The sequence below is a fragment of the Cavia porcellus genome, unplaced genomic scaffold (assembly GCF_034190915.1).
Source record: "Cavia porcellus strain 051 isolate PalLab524CR breed Dunkin Hartley unplaced genomic scaffold, mCavPor4.1 scaffold_5, whole genome shotgun sequence".
Lineage (NCBI taxonomy): Eukaryota > Metazoa > Chordata > Mammalia > Rodentia > Caviidae > Cavia > Cavia porcellus.
Genome location: NW_026947488.1, coordinates 94107015 through 94129508, shown reverse-complemented (window position 1 = coordinate 94129508; position 22494 = coordinate 94107015). Strand labels below are relative to the sequence as shown.

The 22494-nt window shown below is 40.4% G+C and overlaps 1 protein-coding gene across 1 annotated transcript in view; it reads right to left on the bottom strand.

The window, feature by feature from the left end:
• The window catches only part of Cops4 (COP9 signalosome subunit 4), a 34932-nt gene extending 26196 nt beyond the window's left edge, over positions 1-8736 (bottom strand). The window contains exon 1 of the mRNA XM_063249340.1: positions 8528-8736. Within this exon, the coding sequence (XP_063105410.1) occupies positions 8528-8601 (74 nt within the window). The 5' untranslated portion in view covers positions 8602-8736. The remainder of the gene's footprint in view (positions 1-8527) is intronic.
• Positions 8737-22494: the final 13758 nt, after the last annotated feature.

Genomic DNA, 22494 nt, shown 5'->3' with positions numbered 1-22494 from the left:
ACAACAAAACCAAACATGGCCTACACCTGCAATCCCAGCATTCTGAAGGCTGAGGCAAGAGGATCGCTGCGAATTTAAGGCCAACCTGAACTGCAGAGGGAGATTGTCTCAAAAACAAAAAAAGCAAACAATAAACATGAAAATTTGTAAGTCTCAATGTACAAAATAACTCCTTCAGCCTAAAGGCCTGGAACCCTTTATGCTATCAGCAGCGTCGATTTGTGTTTTATTTGTACTCAGTTCTTACAATGAACCTACCTTTTATCCATGACCACATGGTCACATACAATTCAAATGAGCACCCTGAAAAGGATGGAGGAATTCTAAGAACAAGGACAAACACTCAAAGACAGGAAATTCTGTCTGTCTGTGCACTGCACCATACACAATGCCTCCAACAGTGCTTGCGTGGTACATGATAAACACGGAAACAGTCAACAGTACTGGCAATATTTTATTTCTTAAACTGAGTGGCCAGGGGGCTGGGGATTTAGTTCAGCAGCGTAAGTGCCTGCCTTGCAAGTGCACAGCCGTGAGTTTGATCCCTGGTACTGATTAAAAAAAAAAACAAAACTGAGTGGACAGTACAGAGTTAAACTACTTTATTTTTTATGACTTTTGTTTGCCTTAAATATTTTTAAAAGCACTACTTAAATGCATTTTACAAACAATGGCACTGCAATTAATCAGAAAGGCACCCAGAATGTAATCACAAAATAAAACTTACATAATAAGTCCTGAACTCATTAAAATTTATGACTTATGTTGGGCACGGTCTCAGGCTGCCGTTTGGCCCTCACTGATTCTGAACTCATCCAAATTTCTCACAACCTTTAAATAATTTCAGAAAACTGTAATAAAGGGGGGTAAACAGAAAAGATGAAATTTCGACAGACATGGCTACATAAGCAAGCAAATATTAAGATAATTTTATGAAGAATAACTGCTGGAGGATCTATAAAGGTATAAAATTTAGGGTTTTTTTCATCTTGTTACTGAGAGAGAAAACCATTTTCCCAAATTTATGCGGACTCATCCCTTCCCTCTCTGCATGTGTGAATACACACGCAGATTTAAATTTCCACACATCTACATTTAAACATTTACTGTCCAGGAACACTGTTAGTGATGTTACTATATTCAGTGGTTTATTATTTCTTTTTTGATTGGTCTTTTATATTTGACTAATTTAATTAATTGATTGGCCTTTTATATTCAATTAATGTTATGGCCAAGACCTTCTACACTTACACTCTCACAGATTAATTCATGCATACTGGCAATATATTCAAGGGTAACGATGTCTTACTTACAACAATTTATTAAGCTTTTTTATGTGTCTCATAACTTTCCAGTTAACCTGTGTTGGGAACAGGAAAAAAAACTTTAAAAGTCACAAAAATCTTATATTAACCTAATTTTAATCTAACTACATAACTTGTGAGTACCTCAGAAACTGCTACTCAAAGTTCCCGCTGGATCAGTTAAACAGGTTTGCTGCAGCACTGGGACAAGGTGCCGTCTTGCTTCTCTAATACGTGAATTTCCAGTATCTAAGAACAGGCCCTTATTTTCAGAATAATACAGAATGACTAACAAGTCTTTTTAAAATCAGGAATTTAATAGTGATTTTAAAACAAAATCATCTCCAACTGCTCGATGAGTCCTTATGTTTTTTAAGATGCCATAAGGTTCTGTGTATGTTCCTAAAAACTGTGTAAGTGATCTCAGTCTTTGAAGATCTTATAGTAGGGAAGTAAAGTAAAACGTTAAGTTTACAGCCCTATGTTGAGCATTAAAAGAAAGTTAAAAATACATCAAGCATTAAATCATAATCATAAAACAAGAACTTTATTGTACTATTGAATAATGTGATATGGCAAAAGCAGAGAAAACACACTAACTTAGAAGAGAATGAAACAAAAATGAATTAGGTTAGTCAGAAAATAATTTTTTACCAATTACTCAATATGTACTCCAAGACAAATATGGAAAAACAAAAGATGTGGAGAACATAACCATTTTTTCTTAAAAATCTAGAACTATGTAATGAAATAAAAATTCAGACCCCCTCCAAAATAAAAGACCCAATCAGAAAATGGGCAAGTGAAATGAATATACTTCACATAAGAACAAATGGCCAACAAATACATGAAGAAATGCTCAACATCGCTGGTCATTAGAGAAATGCAAATTAAAACACCACTGAGATTCCACCTCACCTCAGAAAGAATTGCAATCATAGAGAAATTAAATAATAACAAATACCGAAGAGGCTGGGCTGGGAATATCCTTTTGTATGTTGATGGGAATGTCAACTGGTACAACCACTATGAAAATCAGTGTGGAGATTCCTCAAAAAACCAAAACGAGGAATTCCATTTAATCCTGCTATTCCCCTTCTAGGTATCTCCAAAAGAGTTAAAGACACCATATTATAGTAATACATGCAAAGAATTGCAAAAAGAGCTTTAAAAAAGGAAGAAGGAAGGATGAAGAAAGGCAGAGAGAGCAGGAGAAGAGGTGAAGGGCAGAGACAGAGAGGGAGAAGAGGAAGAGTTACTAGTATAAAATCTGAATGAGAAAGAAAAGGGAGAAAACAAGAGGATGATGATGACCCCCTGTCCGGCCTGAAAGCCCCTGTCAGCTGTGGACAGTTGAGGAAGCGCGACTATTTCTGATGGGGACAGGGTAGGTCCTGCTTCCAGGCTCTTGTGCATGTGCTGGATACAGGAACAGGCAAGTTGCAATTTCTGGCAAATTCCTAGAGCCAAATTAATGAGATCTGAGTTCTTGCCCAACAGAAGAGGAAACATTAGCTGCTGGAAGTTCCAAATTGTATTTCAAGATCATCTAGGTTAACGGTGGCAAACCTATGGCACGTGCCGCCACAGACATTCCTATCACTGGGAGCTCTAACAGGCTCAACTAGCATCCTCAAGTACCTGGCAGAAGGAAAAGACAATTCTCTTTGAAGGAAGGCGTCCTGGGCTTCGAACTATTCCTAAAACTATGTTTTTAAAATAATTTGCCCAGCCAGGTGTGGTAGCACACACCTGTAACCCCAGCACTCAGGAGGCTGAGGCAGAAAGATCACTGCAAATTTAAGGCCAGCCTGGGCTACAAAGTGAGCTCAAGGCCAGCCTGAACTGCATAGCAAGACAAATAAAATAAAACAAAATAATTTGTCCAACAAAGATTAGAAAGACACATAACGATATAAGCCAGGATTAACAAAAACAGAAAATAGCAACAACTAAAGACCCAAAAAGACTGAAACACAATTATGTTTAGTATGTTCCTGGAGAAAAAGATAAGCTTTTAAGCTTTAGCAAAAACTGGGAACCATAAAAAGTGTCATTTGGAATAAGAACCACCAGAAATCATAGTACTAAGCCAGGAACAGGGACACACGCCTGCAATTCCAGCCCTCAAGGGAGGCTCAGGCAGGAGGATCACCGTGCTTCAAGGCCGGCCTTGGCTACATAGCGAGTTCAAGGCCAGCCTGAAATACACAGCAAGAGCCTGTCTCAAAAAGCATAACCAAAACTATAGTACTAAAAATGTTATAAACAAATGTGGCACCGCAACAAAGTCCGTAGCAGCAGATTAGACACAGCTGGAGAACTGCTAACAAGACAGGTCTGACTCAGAACTTATCCAGAATGTAACAGTGAAATGAAAAGTACAACAAAGAGCCATGGGTTCCTGAAGCTTTCTTGAAGCCTAGGGGAGAAACAGGATGGGGCAGCAGCAATATTTAAAGAGAAATGGCTGAAAACTCTCAGAACTGTTGAAAGAATCCATTGATTCAAGAAACCTGTGAGGGTGAACCAAATAGGTAATTTATAAGAAGTGATCCAAATTCTTTAACTCCTCTTTGCAATGTGACTCTGTAGCTCTCCACATCAAAAGACAGTTTATTCCTCCATTCCTAATGCCTGTGTTTGATCAGGAGGACCCAGTAAAAATGGTGCCCGGTTCTGAGCCTACAGGTGGAGAGGCCAGGATGCCTTTCCAGCTTTGGAGCCCGCTGCTGTCCCATGAACAAGTAGGCTCCCTCCTGGCCGAGGAGACACACAGCCCAGCCAGTAGCCCACCGCTAACCAGTTGCCCACAGAAGCCCATATGGAACCAATGCCAATGAGGCAGAGAACAGGCTCAACCCGAGGGCCAACCTCAAGAGCTGCAACGTAGTATAAGCGCATAAGCGTATGAGCGCAGTTTGCAGCCACCGGGCTTTTTGCAGCTGCTTACTTCACAGCAAAGCTAACTGACACGGGAAATAAAAACACACACACACATCATAAGGAGGCTTCTGAAAATTACAAATGGCTCAGTGCTCGTACAGTTTTAGGACCGAAATGATCTCTAGTGATCTCTTCATCCTCAAGCATTCTAAATGCCTCACTTTCGTGGCAGTGGAAAGAGCAGTGGGCATCGGGGACTCTAGGCTGAAACAGCTAGCAAGGTAGCTCATTGGTAAAATCAGAGATGTGCACAGGGCTGCCGGCTCTGAGGCCAGCAGACATGGTTATTCTGGCCCTGCGGGAGTGAGTTTCACCCCAGCACAGTATTCAGCTTTTCACATGTAATGCAGGGTTTTATTTAAATGTGAGTAATGCTATGTTTGACACACAGAAAGTCTCAGGTGCTGCCAGCATCTGCTCCACAGGGGAACCACTAAGACCATTTCAAGAGACTAACAGAGCAGTAGAGCATCGGAGTCAGAGGCCATCCAGGCTCCTTGCCATCGTGTGTGTGTGTGTGTGTGTGTGTGTGTGTGTGTGTGTGTGTGTCCACTGCTGACTGTCCCATCCCATTCTAGCTGCAGAGCTCTCATCTCCTCTGTGGGTCAGAGGACAACCCATTTTCTTTCCTGAAAGTTTCTCCTTCAGGTAAATGCAGAGAACAGGGCTTTTATTATGATCAGCTTCTTGAAAATGCAATATTCATATTTCAAAGGCCTGCTAGGCTCCTCTGGACACCCTCTGTACCCAAAATGTCATATTCCCATAGGATTAGTCCACCAACTACCTATAACCAAGGACCTCACACCTGTCCTCAAACAGGTAATATTCTAAAACAAAAATAAAGAAAAACCACACTCACAGGAGGCACACATGAAGCTCTGTAGAGATAACACGGGATGTCACAGGGCAAGGAAAGAGCAACTAATCAGACTGTGTGTGGATGCCCTAGAGTGTGTGTCAGTTGCTACTTAGAGAAGGGTGCCTGGGAGAAGTAATGTGTGACTGCATCTCAAAGAACCAAGCAGGTTTTGGCCAAGTGAGTAAGACTGGCCATCCCAACAGTCGTCTACTAGGAAGCTCCCTCTCCAGATTCCTCTCCTCTCTATAGCTTCACACAAGCTGTAGAGATGAACACAACACATACTACATACAAAAAGTAGTCAACAATATTTGCAAAAAATGCTTTCCATATGGCTGACTTCTCATATCAACTTTACAGACAGTTTTTAGTTCATATTTATAGGAAAGTACCTCTGGTTGAATTTTTAACAAGAAAAACAGTATAGTCTGGATTTAAAATGAGCTTTTAAGAGTAAACGAACCAGGATTAAATGCAAGCGCTGCCCTTTTCTAGCTATTTACTGATGCCCAACTACTGTCACAGATATCTTCTAATGGCTGGGAACATACACCACCAATATTGAAGAAACCAATGTACTCCATCATTCCTTAAGATGAAACCCCTTCTTAACCAGCTTTTAACATAAACCTGAAATCAGTGACTTATTTCAAGAATATTTCCTGATAAAGCATGTAGCTGGCAGAACTGTTTTATTATGAGGATAAATATCCTGACACATTCTTGCCAAGACAAGACCAGATAAAATAGTGCAGAGGAGGCCAAGGCTTCACTCAGGAAGCAACTATGACGGAACCACTAGGTGACACTGCACTGGCTATCAGTTATCAGGCAAATTATTTCATTTAATCTTCACAATAATTACACGCCAGACAGCTACAGTGATAGCCCCTGATGACTCCCACCTCTCTCTGTCCATGTTGATTTGCAATAGATGCATGACTCCTCCCCTTGAAACTGGGCTGGTCTTGTGGTTCACATTCAGCAACACCAGAGAACTGATGTGAGACTTCCCAGACTTGCTTTAAAGACACTCTGCAGCTTCTACTCACAGCCTTAGCCAAACTACTAAATGAGAGATTGTGTGGAGAGAAGCCAAACAACAGTTAGACTCTAACCCTAGGTGAAGTGTTCAATGAGTCTTCACATGAGTGGAATCAGGGAAGATCAGACAAACAGCTCAGGCAACCCACAGACTCCTCTGGTGTCACTTGCTGCTTGGCTGCTTTGCTGCCTTCTGCCTACCATGAAATGTTTCTCCTCTGCAATGCCTCTCTGCCATGCCACCTGCCTTTGAGCCAGCAACTACTTCCTTTAATCTTAAAGGAGTTACCTCCTTTAACCCTGAGTGTCAGGTATTTTGTCTCAGCAACAAACAAGGTAACTTAAGACAGAATTTGGTAAATATATTAGTTGTTTCACATCACTAAATTGGGTGGGGGGGTTGAGCTGCTTTGCTTGCAGTGTTAGGGATCCACCCAAGACCTTGGGTGTGCTGGTCAAGTACTCTGTCTTAAAGCTATACGCAGCCTGTTTCTGGTTCATTAAATAGCAATAGATAACACAGTCACTCACAGGATAGGTGCCACTGTTTATCAAGAGTTCAAAGCTGAAGAAATCAATTCTAAAGTGAGGTCTCAGAATTATGCAGAGCCTTAGAAAGAGTCTTCTGATAATAGGGGTTTTTTTTTTTTTGTTTTTTGTTTTGTTTTGTTTTGTTTTTTTGTCTTTTTCCTTTTTATCGGTACCGGGGATCGAACTCACGACTTCCTGCTTGCAAGGCAGGCACTTATGCCGCTGAGCCGCTGAGCTAAACTTCCAGCCCCCTAATAATAGGTTTTTCAACATAGCAGAAACAAAGCAATTACAGTGGTACCTCAGTTCATATTTAATTTGTTCCACAATTTTGGAAAAGATGATCATATTTGTGTCTATGCAGGAAAGGTGAACCAAACTGTTCACAAAGAAAAGCATTCCTGAACCAAGACATTACTGTATGGCAAAATATACGTCAGTTTTCCTTTCACCCACACCCATAAAAATTATATACATCCATACTGACTCTGGTGGTAAAAAAAAATATATATATATGTATATATATATATATATATATATATGTATATATATATATATATATATACATACATACATACACAAAAGGAGCTGTGCCATGAAAGCATGATCAACTTATTTCCAACACACAGAATAAATCATTACTGCTGGCTGCTAACAACAGTAACATTGAGGCACGGTAGACCACACCTATAGTTCCAGCATTTAGGAAGTTGAAGCAGGAAGATATCTACGAGTTCAAGTTCAGCTTGAACAAAGCAAGACCATGTCTCAAAAAGACGAAAACAAATAAATATAACAACCTTATGGCATTTTCTATATGCCTGATCCTGTACTAAGTGATTTAAGAGCCCTGAGTGTATACACACATACAACACACACACACACACACACACACACACACACACACACACACTTTGCCCTTATAAAATCTCAGACAAAAATAAGACCAATTTCCCCCACTTGCATGAGTGGGAAAATGCTCCACAGAGTAATTAAGCCCAACATACACTGCTAAATTTCCCACCGATAAAAGTTGATCACATCTACCACCAGAGAAAAAGGCAGCATAGCCCACAAAGCAAATTCTCCGTTTCAATGTTTAGATCAAAACAAGTGTAACCCAACAGGTCAAAGCGATCTCAGCTGTCAGGATGTTAGGCTCCACTAGAGGGGCATACTATCCACAAAGCTTGTTCACTACCAAAGAGCAAAGCTGTAAAATCTACAGAGAAAAAACATCTGGCCAAACGCCCACCTATCTACAATCATCCCTGCGAACCGCGACTTGCAGACAGGCACATGTCACAACGTGCAGCGGACCTACGCGTACCCTCAGACACAACCCGTTTCCTGAACACATCCTTCCTCTTCTGGACACACTGTGCCCTTGTCAGAGCCGGTGGCGGAGTGAGTGTCAACACACAAGGACTCTCGGTGTTTTTTCAAGACATGACAGTGGCCACACTACCTGGGTCCGTCGGCCCCGAGAAATCATCGCCCCGGAACACCCTGTATCAAGGTCCCAGGGCAGAAATGCCCCAACCAAAATGGGGCGGCAACGAGGGTCCCGGGAGTGGTCTGGTTCCGCGAGACGCAGGAGCCGCTCGAAGGGGTGGCCGTCGCTCCGCCGCCTTTCAGTATCCAGGGACCCGAAGGCGCCCCCACGGCCTGAGAGGTGACCGCCACCCCGGCTCGCGGCCTCCGATGACTCCAGCGAGATCCTTGCTCCGCGTTCCCGCCTCCGCCTCCCGGCCGAGCCTAGGCCGCCCCCGCCGCACCCCAAGAGCCAGGTCACCTCAAGGACAGCACCCTAGGGCGTTTCTGCCCCGTCTCTACTCACTTGCCCGCCAGGTCTTTATGAGAGCCGCTGGAATTCATGAGCTGGGCCAAATCTTGTCGCACGGCTGCCGCCATCTTTCTCCACGCTCAGCCACAGCTGCAAGGCCTCTCGCGCCCGAGGAGAAAACGAGTGCGGTCCTCCACAGGGCCGCCAGAGGGAATGGGCGATACCACAGAGTAGCACTTTCGTGGGCTAGAGCGCCGAGTGTCGGAGCAGGGGCTAGCTCCGCCCCCAGGGTTGAGTGACGCGAAACTCCGCTCCACACGTTGGAGGCCCACCCAAGGCCCCGACGGCTATTCTGGCTCTTGCGCTCGGACTTGGGATTGGCTGATGAACTTAAGAGCCGAGTGTAACTTGTGCAACATCATTAAGGGTCGGGTACCTTGAACGATGGCGTTTCTACTAGGTTCCGTATTTCCCATCTGTGGTTTACCATTCGTTTTTTTAAGGCAACGCTGTGGCAGAGAACGAGGGTTTGGTTTGGTTTGTTTTGTTTTGTTAAAAATTATTTTTAAATTTCCAGTTCATCACGGTCCAATACTTTAAAAAGTCCCCATTCCCCTTTCCACATTATACCTTTTTCAGGATTGAACACAACGCCATCATCCACCTGCTGCCCTTAAGTCATCATTAATAACACCCACTTTCACTCTAAACCATTCCTATTTGAAAGACAAATTATGTGGTCACCCTGCCTTTGCCTGCGATTGCGTTCATTTCTTAAGCTTCATAGAATTCCTACAAACACAACCAAATAAATGTAAATGTATCTCTCCTCTCTACTTTTCACAAAAAGTCATACACATATTACTGTTCTGTCCTTGATGTCTTCTTTCCCTGGAGATCTTAACGTACACAACCAGTCAGGGGGTGAGGAGCCATTATTTTTAGTACATGGTAGCTATGCCATGATTTACAGTAATCCTTAGAGGACACTCAAGTTATTCTTAGAAAATTAGTCAATGCTGCAATGAATAACTTTATACATGTACAAAGGAGGTTTTCGGTTTTTGTTTTTTGACAGGATCTCATTAATGTAGTCTGGACTGGCCGCCTTCTGTGGAATTTCAGGTGTGGGCCAGCATACCCAGCTTAATTTTTTTCATAGGTACAGGTAAAATTCATCCCCAGAAGTGAGATGAAGAGAAAGTTTTTGGTAGATATTGCCAAATTTTCCTTTATAAAGCATTTACCTCTCCTCCCAGACATAATCAGGACAATTTCTTACAATCTTACCTATAAAAGATGGTAAATTTCTGTTTTTGCCATCTTGATACGTAATAAATGGTATGCTCCATCTTTGAAGGAGGAGAAAAGACCAGAATAAAAAAGTAAGGTAAGGATTGTCCATATCAGTTCAGATCACATTCCAGTGGCAAGAATGCCTAGTTACAAGATCAGAAATTTAGTTTCCAGTTCGACAACATTATGCCCCAAAAAAGAAAAGTTGAGGACAATCAGCAACCTATACTACAAGCCATCCCTCTGACCACACATATGTGTCCCCCTCGCAGTAGAACATGCTCCCTTCTTCTCCAAGGAGGAGAGTTCAACTTCCCATTCAATTTGGTCCACAGACAAAATGACAATTTTTAAATCCTTAATGTGCTTTATTTTCATTTTAAAACCAGTCAACCCTTCTATAATAAGTAGTCCAATGAACCAAGGAAAGAGTTAAAGAAACACAGAAAGAAGAAACAAAAAATTGAATTATTTGGAGTTACTTTCCTTGCAAGGCAGGGCCAGGAAGATAGAAAAATAAGTGGTGAGTTATCCTCGAGTTGCTTTAGGTTTCCTTCCTGTGTGTGTCTGGAAGTATTAAAGGCAAAGAGAACTTTTTTATGCCAATCCAAAGTGGCCTATTTGGGAAATCACTCTAGTTCTGATTTCTCTTAGATCGTTGGTGATATGGAACTTAATTGTGAGTGACTCTATTTTGGTTCTTAGCCTAGTCTTCGAGGGTCTCACTCTGGAGCTTAACCCAAAGAAATAGCCTCTTATAATTTTCATTTGACAGTTTCTGCATCAGCTCAAAACCAAAGCTATCTAATAATGTAGAATCCTTCCATGTTGGAATGCAGTTTTTAATGATCTGCCCCATGCCTACACTTGTACTATAGAACAAGAGTAGAGTACAGCCAGGCAGAGTGATGCACATCCATAACCCCAGCACTCAAGAAGCTGAGGCAAGAAGATAGCTGGAGTTCAAGACCAGCCTGGGCTACAAAGTGATTTCAAGGCCAGCCTTAACTGCATAGTGAAACCCCGTCTCAAAAAGTCAAAAAATCTTATTTTATTGTAGATATTAGGAACATATGATTATTGTTCCTTACTGAGTTGAGAGCAATGGTCACCTTTTCATTTAAAGAAAGCACCTTACAGGCTCTCTTTGACACGTAGAAATTGCTAGCATCACTACCCTTTGCAATTTGGGGTCATTGTTAAGTAAAATAAAGATTATTTCTAACAGAGCCACTGCAATACCACAACAGTAGATCAGATATCCAAGACTGTATTGACTAATGAAAGGGTAGTATATACTTTGTGGACACATTGCTCAAAGAGATGATTCACTTCTTGAGCAGGACAAAGCAGAATGGGAAGAGATATTATCACACTACCTATAACGGTGCTCACATTAAAGTGCATTAATTCTTTCGTTGTTGGAACTTCCCATTCAATATTTTTGAGAAACAGTTGACCACAGAGAGGTTGAATTCCACTGAAAGTAAATCCACAAAAAAAGTGATGCTACAAATTAGGTGGACATCAAGTGTATTTCTTCTTTGGGAATGCCTCAAAGCTTGAACAATTGAAGGCTTTTGTAACTCATGCTGTTTCAAGTTTCTCTGTTTATTATATAATTCCACTGACTATTCAGTAAGCTTTGAGTATTTTCTCCAAATTTCTGTTTTTTGAAGTATTTTTCTTTGCAGTCTTTAGCTCGCTGGACATTCCAGTGCACCAGTATTGATGCTGTCTACAGTACTCATAAGGGTACAGAACCATCAGCTTTGATGTCTACAAATTTGGAAGCCCTGAAGGTCTCTTTAGTGGCCCCAGAGAGTTTTCTGGCTAAAGATGAGCACTGTGTTAGGTAATGCTAACATGAATAATGTTTCATGCTTTTCTGTTTTCTGTGTCTTGATGGTTCCTTGAGGACCTCGATGATCAGGGCCAAGGAGGAAGATACCACTTTGATCCCACTGCTTATTCTGGTCAGGCTCACTGCACTCCTCAGACCCTCTCAGTTCTTAATTGCCCTGGTGACATCATTGTCTATCTTTTTTGGAGGCAAAACTGGGTGGGGAGTTGGTCTTGGTGGCCAGGCCAGGTGTGGCACCAACCTTGCCACTGCTGCACCCATGTACCTGATTCTGATCTCACTGGGGGTCAAATGATAGCATAGTGGAGATCATGGTGTTGGATGAAACCTGCCTTGGGAAGACCTGAAGAACATTGCACGCATTTGATTTAAGTCTTGTTTCCTTTTGCTTTTTGGTTTTGCTTACCAAAAAGTTTTAATGAACTATGATAGTATGAACTAAATCCAGTACTTTTTTGTTGCTACTTACTGCTACATAAATAGTTTGTTTTTTTTCAATTCAGTGAAGGTTCAGATTCCAGAAATTCTATTCCTTTTTGTTTTGACTTCAAGTTTCATTTATAATACCTTGCTGAAAATAGCCACTTGTGAGTTTATGTTGATACTTTTAATCCCAATTTAGTTTGGCTCTATTTAACATCTTTATCTCCTTATTGGTCTACAAGAAGATAAATAATTATAGCTGAGAAAAAAGAATTATAGCTGGGGATTTAGCTCAGTGGCATAAGTGCCTGCCTGGCAAGTGAAGGGCTGTGAATCTGTGATACCAAGAATCACAGAATCAGAGAATCCTCTAAATGCTCATCTAACTCATCCCACATTATACATACAGTAGTCTCAGAAAACTCCAATATGACTGTTGAAAATAGCTGATTACTTTACTGCATCTCTTATTAACTCTCATTTTTATAAAGCACCATAGTGAGATTGTGAGCCATGTAACCATTATGAAGTGTAGGTTCTCCTTTTAAATCTCATTTATTATTATTTTACAAGTAACACATATTTAATGCCCATCATCAGCTGTTGGACCATTATCTCTCTGATCATGTTGGTGTGTAAAGCTGGCTCTTTAGTGGATTTCTCAGGAAGGATTTACAGAAACTATATTGCTCTATGTTCTCAGATGTTGATAAGAACGTGTATCTTTCATGTTTGAAAATCAGTTTGAAGGGGCTGGGGATTTAGCTCAGCAGCATAAGCACCTGCCTTGCAAGCAGGCGGTTGTGAGTTCGATCCCTGGTACCGATAAAAATGAAAAAGACAAAAAAAAAAAAAAAAGAAAGAAAAGAAAATCAGTTTGAGTAATGCGATAAACATACTCTTCTTGATAATCTTCAGTGTGGTACTCCATTGTGTGTGTATCATGACATAACATTTCTGAAAAAATCTGATGAAGATCTAATTTTCTTTCCTTTATGATTTGTTTTCTCTTTTTGCCCAGGTCCACCCAGTATTTTTTTCTTTAAAGTCTAGTAGTTTTACTAAACTGTGCTGTTAGTTTTGGTCATTCTGGTTGTCTTAGCTAATTTTCTCCTTGTTAAGTCAAAATACTCAACACTCAAAGTTAAAGGAGGAGAGGTTTATTTCAGCTTGGAGTTTGTAGAGCCCTAATTGGCTAGTTCCAAGACAGAGTGACATGGCAGAGGAGCGTCCCAGAGGAGAAACAGTCCACTGGACGGCAGATAGGAGACAGCATCAACAAAACAAGTCTCCTTTCCTTTCACCCCATCCAGGCTACATGCCTTTTGGGTGGTGCCACACACACCCAGAGTGGACCTTCCCACAACCCATTCCTAGAAGCATGTAAACCAATCAGTGGACTTAGTACCTCACACTTTAGATCTAGCCAGCTCTGATAAGACCCACTCATGAATGCATGAGGGTCTGGGGGGACATCTAGACACAAGTTGTAACACTGGGATGATATTCTCATGATATGCGCTTTCTAAATATAGTTTCAGTTTTTCCCAACATTTTCTTAGACATAATTTCCTGCACTTGTTCTTTTCCTTTGGTTTCTTTTTTCAGCAGCTGCTATATCTGCTTTAATCTTCCCTTGCCTATCTCCAATATTAGCCACTCTTTCACCAACCTTATTTTTCTTTATCAGTTTTAATTTTCAAAATTGTTTTCTTTTTCACTCTCTATTTTCTTAAGGTATTATTTGCTGTTTCATTCTAGTTTAGTCTTTAATTCTAAAAGGTTATTTTCATTGTACGTGGAGGCACACATCGGTAATCCCAGCAGTTGGGAAACTGAGGCAAGAGGATCAATCCAAGTTCGAGGCCAGCCTCAGCTACAAAGTGAGTTCTGGGTCAGCCTGAACTGCATAGTGAAACTCTGTCTTACAAAGACCAAAAATAAATAAGTAAAATGATATTTTTAGTTATTCCTCAAGATCTGCCACCCATCTGAGTGTTTATAATTCTGAATATGTTGACTTTCACAGCTGTGTCTGTTTCATGAGTATGAAAAGTGGATCATTTTCAGGGATCACGTTTCCTTTTCTAACATTCATTATCAAATATTCTTCTCTAATACTCAGTGAGAACAAATATCCAGTTAATACCTCCCTTTTAGATACTGTAGCCTCTCTGTATCTTTCTTACACCTCAAAAATGAAGATCTTAGAGTATTTTTTCACCCTCATGCCCTTGCCGCCGAGTTGAGACCTTTAGAGCATACCGACTCTGGCCTCCTCTGCCCCACCTGATGCCCAGGTCTCCCTGAGACAGCTTGGTCTCTTTTTCATTTCAGCGAGGTTTTTCTTTGCAGCATGCCTCTTCCATCTCAGGAAACCCTACTGTACTATCTATGCTATACTTCCCAGTTATGTGCCGTATCTCATTTACTCTGTGCTGTGCATCTTCAGAGTAAATTATGTGTGATAAACCTCCCTTCTCTGCCCCTCTGCTGTCTTGGTATGAGATCTGTGTTCTGACTGTTTTATTTTGTGCACGCATGCACTCCAAAGTTATTCCTTAGATCTCTGCATGCTCACAAATGTCTTCCCATCACCCTGATACATGAGTGGCACTTTGGCTGAGCTGTCGCTGCCATCCTTTTCTCTCAGTGACCAGAAAATGGTATTCCACAGATTTCTAGCTTCCAGGATTCCAGTAATCTCAATCACTGCACTCCCCTCTCCCTTCACCTCCTCACCCTCCTCTTCTTGTTCCTGTCTTTTTGTAAGTAACTTACTCCTCTTTATTCTTCTGCAACTCCAAATAATCATCTATTGGGTCTCCGATGCTTATCTTCTAAGTGATCCATCACTTTCATCATCGTGTCTTGTCTCCAGCTGCATGTGGGAGGCTGAAGCAGGAAGACTGCGAGTTTGAGCCCAACCCAAGCAGTTTACTGACTTGGTGAGATCTTATCTTGAAAAAAGAAACAATTAATGGATTGGAGCTGTAGCTCAATGTGAAAGCCCTGGGTTTAATTCTCAGCAGTGCAAAAAAAAATTCTATGTCTTTATAAGTTAGCTCTGAGTTTTGAGTTGTATTTTCTGTTTTTCATTGACCAAGTTTCAATAAGTTCCTCTCACTGTATCCATGAAATGTTGTTTAGAAGTTGTGATTTTCATAAGTACACTTGTATAAACATGTTAAGGCTGACTTATTTATAATATCTCCAAATGAAAACAAGTCAAATATCCACTATCAGGAAAGTGAGTAAGTAAAGTTTTATGAACTCCTTTAATAAAACACTACTCAACCTTGAAAAAGAAAGACCTATAAACACCTGCAACTGTGGGTGAATCTCTAAAACACTGCACCGAGTGAAAGATGCCAGGCATTAACAATATGTACAACTAGGCTCATCTCTAAGTTCTAAATCAGACAAAAGTAATTTCTGGTGATGGAACAGAGAAATTGCTTAGGGAGGGGACAATGGAGAGCCAGAGAGTTTCCTGGAGTGGCAGGAGGTGATGGAAACATTTTGAATGCTGATACAAGTGTGGACTACACAGAAAGATGGGTTTATCAAAATTCAACAGATAACACACTCCTGACTTGCATTCCACTAAATAGAAACCTCTGCTGGAAAGGAAAACAAAATCATGTTTTCTCCCGTGCTCTTGTGCCTATGTGCTTAATTTAGTCTTAGGTGCTCACATTCATGCTTTTGTGTACTTATTTAAGTAGCTGGTGTAGCTCAGTGTGAACCCTTGAGTTCAACTCCTGGTACCTAAAAAAGTAAGTAAACTGAGTAAAAAATCCAACTGGTAAATAGACGACCTAGAAAAATCCTAGCTTCATGAAGTCTGATGTTGCTGTGTGATCTGTTCTCTGGATGTGGCACTAAATCAAGGACTACACAAACCCACAGGCTGAGCGGGAACTGATGGTGCCAGGGTGGACAAGACATTCTAAATCTGCCCTCGACAGTGGCAAGCAGAAAGCGAGACTTGGATTGTAAACTAAGAATGCCGAGGGACTGGAGGAGATGTAGGAAGAAGTGAGTTAGGAGAGTAGGTGAGTTCTGTCAGAACTGAAAGGAGCACTGCACGGTTTATACGTATTATGTTGTTAATTGCCACACGGCCTCATGATATGTGTACTATTCCCAATTTACGGACGAGGGCATCAAAGGAGAGCAACTTGCCTGAATTCTTATAGCTATTAATTTGCAGGGGCAGGATTTGGACGCTGGCAGTTTGACTCCCAAGGCCAAACCAAACTAAGTCTTATGATTGCTTTTAATTAGAAGTAGTTTCTTTTACACTGTTTGTTTTTGTTTGTTTGTTTGTTTGTTTGTTTGGCAGTACTGGGGATCTGCCACGTCCTGTGCAGATCTCAAAGTTCTGGAGTAGAGTGAGGAAGTATGACAGTGAGTGGATGGAGAAATAAAGATAAGAGATTGGGATCGCAGAGCAGGGAGACCAAGGAAGGAAGTAAAGCCCCCACCTGTGGGCCCGCGGGTGCATGGGCTGGGGAGAGAATAGTACCCCCTTCCACCTCCTGTGAGCAACCAGTGGATTCTGAGGTACTGTACTGCTTGATTGACTTTACAAACCTAACGCTGAGCAACTACTTAGAGGACAACAATATGCAGTATGGTAACTGTGGTAGATTTCCTGCTTTTATCACTGTTTGGATTCATTTCATTGCTGCTTTATTCCCTTTAAAATTAAAGAGGGGAAAAGCCAGGAGTAGTGGCACACATCTGTAATCCCAGCACTTGGGAGCCTGAGGCAGGAGGATTATTGCTAGTTGGAGACCAGCCTGGGCTACAAAGTGAGCTCAGTTACAGCATGAACTGCATAGGGAGACCCTGTCTCAAAAAGACAAAACAAAGAGAAAAAAAGGAGTTAGTGAGACACAAAATGTACAACAGATATTGTGAAGGTGAAAGGGGAGGAAATATCTAAAAAGGGAGGGTGGTAGCCATTGTTAACTTCCTATTACCTTGTTCTGAAGTCCTGTATCATTCTCATCATTTTTTTTTTTTTGCTTTGGTTTGGTTTTATTCTGTTTTGTTTTGTTAGATTCTATTCTGTCTGATGGTAGAGGAAGCTATTTCGAAGATAACAAGATATATTATGGTAGCCATTGTTGATCTATTATCTTGTTTTGAAGATCTGTATCGCTTTCATGGTTTTGTTTTGACTGGTTTTATTCTGTTCTGTTTTGCTTGATTTTATTATGTCTTATGGTATGGACAGCTATTTTAGAGATAACACGAGGTGTTATGGTAACCATTGTTGATTTTCTATTCTCTTGTTTTGAAGTCCTGTACTGGCTCATTGCTTTGATTGATTTTATTCTGTTTCATTTTGCTCACTTTAAAATAAAATTTAAACATAAAATAAAACCCAGACGAAATAAGAAAAAAAAAAGAAATAAAGATAAGAGACAATATACAGAGAGCTGAGGTCAGGTGGAGCCCTCTCTCCAGATGGGAGGAAAGGAACTGCTCTATGACTACAGTACATTTATTTAGACATTTAGAAAGTTGCTGTCAGGTGAAATTCCTTTGCCTATCAGCTGCTCCCCACTCACATCCTATGTTCTTGGGTCAGGGACCCCTGTTTGCCTGGGGGGCTCCGTGTCCTCAGGGCATTCCTTGGGTGCTCCACACTCTTGTCTCATCATTAGCTCGGTGGCCCTCTTTTCTGTTTTTGTCATTGCAATCAATGGGTTTTCAGTTGAATTTGGAAGAGCTGTGTTTGGAGGACTCTGCAGACAATTTTTCTTCTTGTGGTTTAACTTTCATGCTGGATGTTCAAGATCAAATTAAAGTGAAGCCAATAGTAATTAATTTTTACTACCTATCAAGGTCAGCTAAGTCTCCTTAGAATCACCCTGGAACCACACAGAGCGCCCCTTACACTGCTGTCAGTGTCAACCACATGGATTAGTCAGAAGCATTGCTTGACTAAGCTACTTTCTGTGAAATCCTGGAAGACTTTTTTTCTCTTCCAATGACTCTCCTTAGGTACACCATACATCATTGGTCATTTTCTTCTGAAGTGCAACAATGTCCTTGATCAGAAGACCAGGGACTTATCAAGTGATAGGATGTCATAGCAGAGGTTCTTTTACATCCTGGTCATTATAGACCTCAAAGGGCTGGGGCTAAAACATTGATGACCCTCTTAGCCTGTCAATCTTTCTAGTTTTTTGGTCTCCAACCCTCAGTTGTTGAACATACAAAAGAAAAAGTTAATGACATTACATTGTAGTGAGATCAGTGAGCTTGATGTAAAACAGTACTATTATTTTCTACCAAATGGATGTCCTAGTATCAAAATCCCTACAGAATATTAATAGATAAGTTACATATTTTACACAGAAAATTAGAAATCAAAAGTCACACACACTATTGTAGCATGACAACCATATGACATTTTGTAATACACTTAAATTTTCATTTTGATATACCATAACTTTTTAAGTCAATCATCTCTATCTAACATATAAAAAGCTTGCTCTCCTAATTTTCTGTCCTTCAATTGGTTGTACATCACATGAATATTTTTTTGTCTTTTTGAGACAAGGTCTCACTTGCAGTTCAGGCTGGCCTTGGACTCACTTTGTAGCTCAGGCTAGTCTTGAACTCACAATGATCCTCCTGCCCCAGCTTCCCGAGAGCTGGGATTACAGGCATACACCATCATGGCCAGCTCATTACATAAATTTTGTTAATGGCAAACGACTGAATGTGAAAGAAAAGTCTATCACTGTGAACAGTCCTTACTGCACACTTTGGAAAACCCACACATCTGCAGGCGTGAATATATTCAGTATACAACAAAAACAAGATCAATTGTGACAGCTATATGAAAACCTTTATATCAGAACATCTTTAATTCACAAATCTTGTTGCCTAGACAACAATATAAACATATTACAATAATATAACAACATTTATTGGGATGTCTCCTATAAGGTTATGAAGGTCACTGGGGCTCCCTATTAATGAACAAAGGCTGGGATAATTTTCCCAGGCTGACTTCTCCTAAACAGTTCACGAGAATCAATTATATTATGCGTGATGAAATGAACAGCTACTTTGAAGAAAAACAGACATTAATGGTATCCATTGCTGATTTTGTATCATTATGCAGTGAAATCCAGTAGTGTTTTTATTCTTTGTTCAGAGTGGTTTTAATTTTGTATTGTTTAATTTCAACATACGTGAAGGTATGGACAGCTATTTTGAAGAGAACAAGAGACATTATGGCAGCCATTGTTGATTTTCCTATTGTCTGATTTTGAAGATCTGTCATGCCTTCATTACTCTATTCTGATCAGTTTTATACAATTTTCTTTTGTGTGAATTCATTGTGTGTCAAAATATAGACAACTATTTGGAAGAAAACAAGAGACATTATGGTAGCCACTGTAGATCTTTTGTTATCTTGCTTTGAAATCTGTGTCACTTACATTGTTTTCTTCTGATCTGCTTTGTTCTGTTTTGTTATGTTTAATTTTACCCTCTTTAAAATTAGATAAAAAAATTTTTCCCCAGATTGTCATTCCTTTATTCAAAGGAAACATTAATCAATAATTCTCCAAGCCTGAAAGATCCCTTTAATTACCTTAAAAAAATTTCTGATGACCTCTGGAAAGATCCATCTTGATATCAAGTTAACCAGCTGGCCACCTAGATAAAAGCATGTTTTAAAATCTATAACCCAAATCAACTTTTGAACAAATGGTCCAAAGATGCAAAAGAAAAAAAAGAGAGAAAAACATTGTCGAGCTCAAATAAAAACAGCTTTTCACAGAGATGAAAGACAGAGAAACAAGTACACAGTTTAATACAGTAGGCCAAGAAACAAACATCTTATAAAATTAGAGTTCAGTCAAATATATTTTTTTATGATACCAGGGATCAAACTCATGACCTCGCACTTGCCAGGCAGGTGCTTGTGCTGCTGAGCTAAACTCCCAGCCTCAAATATATTTTTGATCAAATTGAATTACAGTAACTCTTCTACAATTTTATGAATTGATAATTATAAATAGACTAGTCAGAATTTTTTGTAGGTCAATTAGCAGAGAACACTTACATGAAGAATTTGGGACAAAATCTTTTATCTATAATTAATATTTTTATATTTTATTTTGTATTAAGAATATTAATAAATTTGTGTCCCTTTCTTTCATGAATCTTTCAGCTCAGTTATCTCTATACACTCTGTCATCTACTCAGATCTTTCTTATTTTTTATTAAGTCAGGTATAGCCCCATCCTTGTCTGTTGGTTGTGGCATGGTCTCTGAGGTATCACTGTCATAGAACTGAGTATCAGCTTCTTGAAAGGAGCAGTCAACCTCGGATCTGGGCCCATAAAACAGCTGGTAAGCACACACTGGCACCCAGATCAGCTGCTCAACGTTCTCTGGGGAAAAAACCGAGCACATTCTCCACCCCAAGTGAGTAGTGAGCTGGGTCTCTTCCTTAGTCCAGTATGAAGCCCTTTCCAAAGGAACCTCCCTAACTTTTTCCCTTTACCTGATTGAATTGTTTTTCTGCTACTGTAGTTTCATCCTTAGTAGGATTTAAACAGTTAATAGTCTATACTGCCAAGTGAAGTCTATTACAAGGTATAAAGTTTTGTAGGTAAGAAGTCTCCCTTTTGTTTTTGTAATTGAATTTTGAGTATATGGTGGACATGTTCAACAATTCCTTGACCTTGAGAGTTATAAGGAATTCCTGTGGTAGGGGAAATACGGGAAGCTTTACAAAACGTTTGGAAGGCAGCACTTGTATACGCTGGCCCTCTGTCAGTCTTAAGGGTCTGCTAGCAGCCAAGGGTAATAAAGGCATCCAAGCAATGAGCAGTGATGTTTAGTTCATTCACCAGTGTGGGGAGAAGCAAAAATAAATCCTGGAATGTAGACCCAGCATAGAGAGCCAAACTCAGGAAAGTCAATGATGTCCACTTTCCAGAGATGAGTGGGGTATAATCCTGGGGATTAACCCCCATAAGAGTGAGGGAAAATGTACTACATGAGGAACATTGTTTAACAATTGGTCACACCTATTCTCAGGATAAATGCAAGTGTTTGCATCAGGCAGAAGCATTTTGATGAAAGGTAGTGTGGAGATGGAAGCCTGTTGAATGGCACCTGAGAGAGTGACAGTGACTATTACAATGTTTCCCTTAGTAAGAGGCCCTGGGAATGAGAACATAAATCACCAATAAAACAGGGGACGTGATGTGACTAACTGGAAAGTGGAGAGTATAGAAAAGATCTTCCTGGTTAGGGTAAAGGGTGGCAGTTTCAGTGTAGCACATCACGCCTCAAACATAAGTGCTGTCTGGAAAAATAATAATTGCAGTGATGAATGATCTTGTAAGGTCCATGTAATAGCCTGCAATTTGGCCTTTTGTGCAGACCCAAAGAGTAGGCATCTGTGAAAACAGACACCTCCGGCTATGGGAACTGAGTTTATTTTTTAAGGGAAGACAAAGGGTATGAGGGAAGCAAATTGAATTAATCTGTCTGGAGGATAATGACAACCAATATCAACAGGGAAGTTAGCTAATGTGGTTTGCCAAGAGCACAAGAATTGCCATAACCATTGTTGTTGAACCAAAGAAAAGGGAACAATGATAGTTTGTACCTCATGCCCACAAAGCTGAATGCCCACAAAGCTGATGTGTTTACCCACATCAATCAGTCCTGCCACAGCATCATAAAAGGGAGCAGTGATTTTATGTGGAGCACATGGCATATGGAGCTATTATAAAGGGCCATGAGACTACCAAAATACCCCAGTGGGCATATGCTGAGTTGGGAAAATAATTAAAAACATTGGCAAAAATGGGTCAACTCTAGAGAGCTGAGCATTAACTTTGTCCAAGGCAGTTTTAGCCTGTGATTTAAGTGCTCTTAGAGAGGTGAGGCTGGCTCCCTGTTGAGAATGTCAAAGAGAAAGGTTAAATCATGAGTTGTTAGCTTAAAAGCTGGGTAGAGCCAATTAATATTACCAAGTAGAGTCTGAAATTCAGTTATGGTTGCAAGATGATAAACATGGATATGAACTGTTTGGGGGCATAATATGTCTCTGTTGGATAAGGTGACTCAAATATGAAAAAGGTGCCATGGTTTGCACCTTTTTGAGGACCACCACTAGGCCTGTATTATGAAGGGCATCATCTAATTGAATAAATACTTGGTGCAAGGTGGATGAGGACTCATGTGCTAAAGAATATCATCCATGTAATGGATGAGATAAGTAGATGGAGAAGCCAGAGGGACTGATACAATGCCACAAAGTCTTAGCATAGGGTTGAACTGGCTACTATTTCCTGTGGCAGACAGCACCACTGGAAGCAACACATAGAGGCCTGATGATTAATAGGGATAAACCAAAGGCAAAATGTTGTTTTTATCTTGA